The sequence below is a fragment of the Apium graveolens genome, chromosome 7, assembly GCF_009905375.1.
Source record: "Apium graveolens cultivar Ventura chromosome 7, ASM990537v1, whole genome shotgun sequence".
Lineage (NCBI taxonomy): Eukaryota > Viridiplantae > Streptophyta > Magnoliopsida > Apiales > Apiaceae > Apium > Apium graveolens.
Window position 1 is genome coordinate 261,219,127 of NC_133653.1, and position 7,588 is coordinate 261,226,714.

Sequence of the window (7,588 nt, forward strand, 5' to 3'; positions counted from 1 at the left end):
CATGCCAGAAGCGCGGTAGACTAATTGGTACAAAATATGTTGTACCACGAAAACAGAAAATGATTGGACATGCCTCTGAAGTGGCAAATGTTCCAGACAATACCCCAGAAGTGGTATCATCTCCTGAAGAGGTTAAAACCCCTGAAGTGGCAGTGACAAAACCACCAGAAGTGGTATTGCCTCTAGAAGAGGATATTGCCCTTGAAGTGGCATATACTTCCGTAAAAGCAAAGGTACCTGAAAGTTATGAGATCTCATTGAGTTATGTACATAACGGAAAATTATTGGATCGTGGGAGTATTGAAGTTGATGATGTATATGCTTTTTCCGTGGCATGTGATAAAATTATGAACTCCGATCCAGAACCAAAAAACGTGGAAGAATGTCGACAAAGAGATGATTGGCCAAAATGGAAAGTTGCAATCCAGGAAGAATCGTAATCCTTGCGCAAGAGAAATGTATTTGGACCTGCAGTCCGAACACCAGCTGGTGTGGTCCCCGTTGGGAAAATATGGGTATTTGTACAAAAACGAAATGAGAGAAATGAAATTGTAAGATATAAAGCCCGACTCGTAGCCTAGGGATTCTCTCAAAGGCCTGGATTTGATTACCAGGAAACTTACTCTCCAGTGATGGAAGAAGTTACTTTTTATTTTTTATGGGTATGGCTTGTATGGAAAAATTGGAAACAGGTCTGATGGACGTTGTGACAGCCTACCTATAGTCTGATGGACGTTGTGACAGCCTACCTATATAGATCACTTGATAGAGATATCTATATGAAAACGTGACAACCCAGAATCCGGGGTCAGGATTGGGTGTCACTAAACAACTTTAAACAATACAATGATGTATATTAAAACAAATATACAGATAACCCCTCAATATTCCGGATCGCTTACAGGTTATGGTATGAAACAAGAATTTAACCTTCTAAAATTACAATAACTAAATACCATTTTATTACCTCTTTACTAACTTCCTTGTATTATTCACTCTGACACTTCAAAATTCCTTCAGCTGAAATCTCTCCACTTTCGCTGTCTATTAAAAGTTATTCACTCTTGTCATCATTTGATGCTGAAATAAATAAGAATTCACAAAGCAAGAGTGAGCCAAAAATGCCCAGCAAGTATCATAAATGGTTTCCAGGTATCAGATCAAAGAAACTCCTGGAAACGATTGTTGAATGATTTCAAAACATCTTTATATATTTAAAACAATTGAGCGAACAAAACATCGACCTTCATTGGCCTTTAATCATAAATCACATTTTTCTGTAAAAGAACAGCGAAAGTTTCAATGTTTCATCCCTTTGAATTAAATCTTTGTTTGATTTTGTAATTATGAACTGTTCAAGAAGGAAAGCCGTTAATGGCGATCAACAATAAATTAGACTAGACACTAAAAACCAACATATGCACTATAACCTGCTGATCAGTCAGGATATAGTACGGATCTATACCCAACTGCATAGTCCCAACCAATATATGGGGCACCCAGGCAACTATGGCCTAATAATCAAGGGACCAGCCATCTCTTGCCCTTAGGGTCCAGCTCATTCCTGGCCCTCATCGTAACCATCCAGTCCGTGGAGTATTTTGATGTCAAATCATTTTTGATTTCAAAACATCCCAATTCAGGGTTCGCAAATAACCCGAAAGAATGGGTATTTGCTCAAGAGATCAATCGATAATCAAGGAACAAGATCAAAAGGCACTGGCATAAATAAGAATAATTACAGCGAAATATAAAAACATATAACTATTCTGAACTTTGAATAGGAACGAAGAAATATTTGTAATATTTTAGAAGAAAGGTTAGGAATACTTGCCTCAATTGATAACCCTCTGATCTTTAACTATCTTCCATATTACTCAGTCCTGATGTGTCTGCATTTCATTGATAGGATACTTGACCTTTCGTGTTCTTCACCATTTTTAAGTTTATCTCTATTCTGAATTCATTCGTTTCACGACTACACGTAATCCGGCTTTACTTTTACCATCTCTGTCTGGATTTGAATGTCTCGCATTATGGGTATCTATCATAACAGATACCTTTCAATTAACTGACAATATATCATTGTCTAGCCTATACGTTTATCTTTGTCATCTACCCGCCCGATAATAACATATACGAATCACATCTCAATCAGATAACATTTAAAAGACACGTGGACGCACAATTTATATAACACATACACATAAGGCATGTATCACATAATTCATATAGTCACATAATTCATGTAGCACATAAGTTGAATCATCAAAAGATAGACCTCGATATGTTTAGAATCAAAATCAGGTCAAAACGAGTATTTTATCGATCAATCATCGACTCAAAATGATTCATAAGACAAATGCCCTTTTGATACAAAAGAATTTAAGTCTCAAAAATATTTTTAATGAAAGCAGAATATTTTTCTGAGTCTAGAGGCGTTCGTTTTGTATTAAACGGGCGAACGGTCCATTTATTACGAATTTTTGAACATTTTTTTTGGAATTAAATGAGTCTCCGAATCATTTTATAATTAAATAATAGGGTTCGAATACCCGAACCTGATTTTAAAATAATTTTATAATATTTATCTAGCTATGAAAATAATTTTAAATAATATTTTAAAACTCGAAACTATTTCTCGGAATTTTTAAATCAGAATAAATAATTAAATCTAATTAAATAATCAATTAAAATTAATTAATAACTAATTAAATTAATTAATCAATTAATATTTAAATTAATTGACTAATTAAATAATTAATTATCAACTAAAATTAATTAATTAAATAATTAAGATTTATTTTAAAATTAAAAATAGTTTTCAGAATTAAAAATTTTGATTTTTGAAATTTAAAATAAATAAAAACATTTTATGAAAATAATTGTAAAAAGAAAATATCATTTTTTAAATAACTAAAACAGGAATATACTTTTTGGATTTTCTGGAAAAGCCAGGGACCGTTTTGCAAAACCGAACAAGTCAGGGGGATCAAACAGCAATTTTGCTGTCTTCCTCCCCACCCTCCCGCCGGCGATCGCCATTGTCGGCGGTCCCAAGCTTTCTGGCGATCGCCATTGTTATTTTAACATTCAACTAGTAGTTTAACCAATACTTCTTACTAGTGTTTAGTCTCATACCGATGTTTCGATTTTTTATAAAATGTTTATGTATGATCCAACCGTAAGGATGTCAAGATCTATATATTTTAGTGATATGATAAAATTTTTAGAAAAAAATAAATGTATTTGGTTTGTTATTTTAATAGTCAACTAGTAGTTTGACAAATACTTCTTACTAGTGTTTAGTTTCATACCGATGTTTCGATTTTTTACAAAATGTTTATGTATGATCCAACTATAAGGATGTCAAGATCTATATATTTTAATGATATGATAAAATTTTTAGAAAAAAATAAATGTATTTGGTTTGTTATTTTAACAGTCAACTAGTAGTTTGACCAGTTATTCTTACTAGTGTTTAGTCCCGTACCGATGTTTCGATTTTTTAAAAACTGTTTATGAATGACCCAACCGTAAGGACGTCAAGATTTATATAATTTATTGATATGATAATTTTTTTAGAGAAAAATAAATATATTTTAATCATTAGATCTCGATAATTTTAACAAATAAAGTATAAATAAGTATAATTCTAAATTTCATCGTACACTCTTGTTAATGGAATTTATCATAAAATCGATCAATTTTTTTTTAATAAAATAATGAGTTGTCAAAATAAATTATAAAATTATAATCTTTTATGAAAAAGATTAACAAATTACAATATTTTTTTAGAAATAAATTATAATCCTAAATTATACCGCAAACTATTTTCGGTGGTTTATATGTTAAATCAACCAAAATCTTCATTTCATTTGTTTAGTACAATAACTAGTTGTTAAATATATATTCTAATATTTATAATAATATATTATTTTATAATCAAATGATTAAATAATCATAGTATTATAATTTTAATTTTCATAATGTAAAACTAAGTGAAACAAATATAAATTGACACTCCTAAATACAACCCATGACAGTTAAATTTAATGTCATGTCAGCGATCCGCCTGATTTAGATCCAACGCACCAAATTCAACCACTTAAAAAATAATCTAAAGGTTGATTTTGCATTTTATAAAATAGTGTTTACTGATCTATAAAGTAAACACTATTTCTTTGTCTTTCAGTTGTAATAATCTAGATTAATCTCTTGTATTCTCTTAAGAAAGAAGCTGAGTTCTTTATCAACAAAGAACCCAGAAATTTTGTAGCAAGACATTCTTAATTTTAATATAAAATTAAGTGAGTTTTGTAAGATTTGTGTTCACTGTTTTATTAACATTATTTTTGTGTTAACACATTTCACTACAAGATTTAGATCACTTTGTTTACCAACCATAAACATTCAAGAAAATGCATAAAAACAAGAAAACACATTCACCCCCCTCTGTGTGTGATTCATTACCTAACAAGTGGACTTGCTAGGTAGGACATTGTTGGACTTATAAGGCATCTAGTAGGACATTGTTGGACTTGCTCTAAACCACACCCTCTGAGCCCAAGAGATGACAGAAAGAATAAGTTGTTTAGCGAAGCAGGTACCATAGATGTAATGTTCACCACACTTGTTTCCTTGGAGCTTCCAGGATAGGATCTTCGGATAAGCAGAAGGCGCATGAGAGGCTGTTTTCAAGATTTCAAACCCTTGTTTGAACTGCAACAAGGCCATTCTCTCCTCTACGTGGCAAAGCGGCTGCATGGAAGGATTTGATTTTGTACTACCAACTAATCTAGAATGAAAAAAAACAGAGTAAAAAGATAAAATGCAGTATGGAAACAGTGTACAAAGATAATGACACCATAATACCTTAAAATACTAGTTGACTGCATAAAGACAGACTTGGCTTGTATTAGATGTTACACATTGTATTAGCAGTCAAGCAGCCGGAGGGGAAATTGTACACAAGTCGTCGGAAAGAAAAGGTGGATGTGGAAAAAAAGGTGGAAAGAAAATACAATGAAATATTGGAGAAACTTCCGCAATGATTTATTGCGGAAAGTTTGAACGGCCCAGATTAATTAGTTTCACAGTCACATACTTTCTTTCCTTTGTTCTTTCTTTCTTCCAATATTTTTTCTTATAAAAGCATTTATGCTTTGTAATTGAGAAGAAAGGGAAACAAGCGGAAGAGGAGGAAAAAAGGACCTGGTTTGGTTACAATGGCATCCTGGAAAGATAAGTTCAAATATTCAGTACCTGTACACTTAAGTGCAACCAACTGGTAGATCAAATTAACCCAAAAATATTATTCTACATCATTCTTGCACTGTGTTTTAGTTATAGAATGTTCACATCTGATTAATTTGTAACTTACATTACATGTACTAACAAAAGGTTGCATGTACAAATTTGAAGGGATAACACACAGCACAGAAGATCCATTGCTGCAAGCTTAGTTCAAGGCGTCTACGTTCTGGAAGAAGATCGTCAACACAATCGAAAAGGCCATTATGCTCTAGCACCTCCATGGTGGAGTTCTTTCAATTTCCAATCACAGCCCCAAGTGCTCATAGATGACTCCGATTCCTCGATATTCGGAGCTATCTACAAGTTTGAATCCCCCCTGAACACATCATCATGCAAATACGTGCTTGCATTTCGAGGTACAGTAATCAAATGGAGCACAATAAAACAAGATATTAAACTGGATTTGCACTACGTATTTTCTCAGCATAAACTTCAAAACAGTTCCCGAGTTGCAAAGGCCTTGAGAGTTGTGAAAATACTAGTTGATCAAGTTGGTGCTGCAAATGTATGGCTAGCAGGACATTCTTTAGGCTCACTTATTGCACTATTAGTTGGACGAAACATGGTAAAAATGGGATTTCTCCTGGAAACATATCTTTTCAATCCGCCATTCAGTTCACTATCAATACCTCTGGAGCTACTAATCAAGAACAAGATATTAAAGTTCGGGGCTCGACTTATTGGGGATGTAATCAGGGCAGGATTATCATTAGGCCTAATAGGCCACCAGGCATCGCAAGTCGATAACCCGTTTATCAAGCTTTCGGGGTGGACTCCGTACCTGTTTGTGAATCCAAAGGATCCAATTTGTTCCCAGTATGTTGCTTACTTTGAGCAAAGAAAGGCAATGGTGAGTATAGGTGCTTCTACAGTTGGAAATATGGGAACACAAGTCTCTGTGATGAGTATTGTTGCATCACGTTCACTAGCTACAGAACCATATCATCTGCTTCCAACTGCTTATCTTGTGACAAATTTGAACAAGACAAAGACTAAGAAATCCCATAAATTGTCGCAGTGGTGGTCCGAGAGTTTTACTGGGGAGCTTGAGTTACACAATTTCTAGCTCACTGTAATATAATTTGTTACAATGCTTTCTTTGTTTTTCTTTTCTTCAATCAGTAGTTGCAATGTTGTGTACTTTTTTAGTAAATCATTACCATGTTCATATGTTTAATTAAACCGACATTTGTTATTACTTTTTTTATGTTATACATGCGGTTTTTCTAATGAGAATAAGTAATCAGGAGGTAGAACTAAAAAATATTTCGAGAGAGTGTGAATAAAATTGCATTGTACAGAGTCTATTTTCTTATAAAATGTCAGGTATGTAATGAAACACAGAGCAGGTTAACTTAATTAATTTGTGATAGTGTTTGCTTATTTAGAACAAGAAAGATATATAAATTTGTAAAGATAAAATACTAATGCAGAACACATAAATCAAATATTAAAAATTCACTTGATTTATTAAAATCAAATTTGTTTTGTTACAAATTTGTGTTCTTTAAATTAAGAAATTAGCTACAAGAGAGCGAATACAAGATTTTTCCTATATCTCTTTGTTATATTTTAAACAAAGGACACTTGACATGCTTTATAAATTATAGATCAACATGCACGGTATTACAAAACTTGCATTAAAATAGAATAACACAGTTTTTAAATCTACTTTGTATATTTTCCATTTCCAGTGTTAGCAAATTTGTGAGATTTAATAGTTCTGTGACCCTCTTTTGACCAATGAATCTTGTTCCTTGATCTTGTATTCTTCAAACTGTATTTGTAGTCTTTCCAATTCAGTGATAGAATTGTTTGTTGACTGATAATCTTAAATCTTCAATTTGTCTGCATTCTGAATTATGAGATAGTTTGTCGAAATCTCTTTTGTTCTGTAGAGATGTCACATACCGATAAGTAAAATGACTTATCGTTATCTTGAGTTCTCTACATGTGTTAATGACTTATTAAGGTCTCCGGTTCTCTACATGTCGAATGACTTGCTGATATCTCTAGTTTTCTACATAGACTTTTGACTTGTCGATATCTCTAGTTCTCTGCATGAAGATTTGACTTGTCGAAATCTCTAGATCTCTATATGAAGAAATGTCTTGTTGATATCTCCAGTTCTCTACATGAACTTTTTGACTTGTCAATATCTGAGATCTCTACATGCATATTGACTTATCGATATTTCTTGTGACTTCTCTACAAGTCATTTTGGACTTCTCGACATACTTCTCGATACTCATTGATCTGTGACTTGTAGAAT

General features: G+C 32.8%; 1 protein-coding gene across 1 annotated transcript; it reads left to right on the forward strand.

Moving 5' to 3' along the window:
• The first annotated feature begins 5,132 nt into the window (after window positions 1–5,132).
• On the forward strand, window positions 5,133–6,514 carry LOC141675204 (GDSL esterase/lipase At4g10955-like). Its single transcript, XM_074481915.1, has 2 exons — window positions 5,133–5,290; window positions 5,425–6,514. Exons 1-2 carry the CDS (start codon window positions 5,229–5,231, stop codon window positions 6,380–6,382), a joined length of 1,020 nt encoding a protein of 339 aa, XP_074338016.1. The 5' UTR covers window positions 5,133–5,228; the 3' UTR covers window positions 6,383–6,514.
• Window positions 6,515–7,588: the final 1,074 nt, after the last annotated feature.

Coding starts and splice junctions, on each gene's coding strand:
- LOC141675204 (XM_074481915.1), top strand. CDS start 5,229: ATGGCATCCTGGAAAGATAAGTTCAAATATTCAGTACCTGTACACTTA. Junction 5,291..5,424: donor CACTTAAGTGCAACCAACTG/GTAGATCAAATT, acceptor ACAAATTTGAAG/GGATAACACACAGCACAGAA.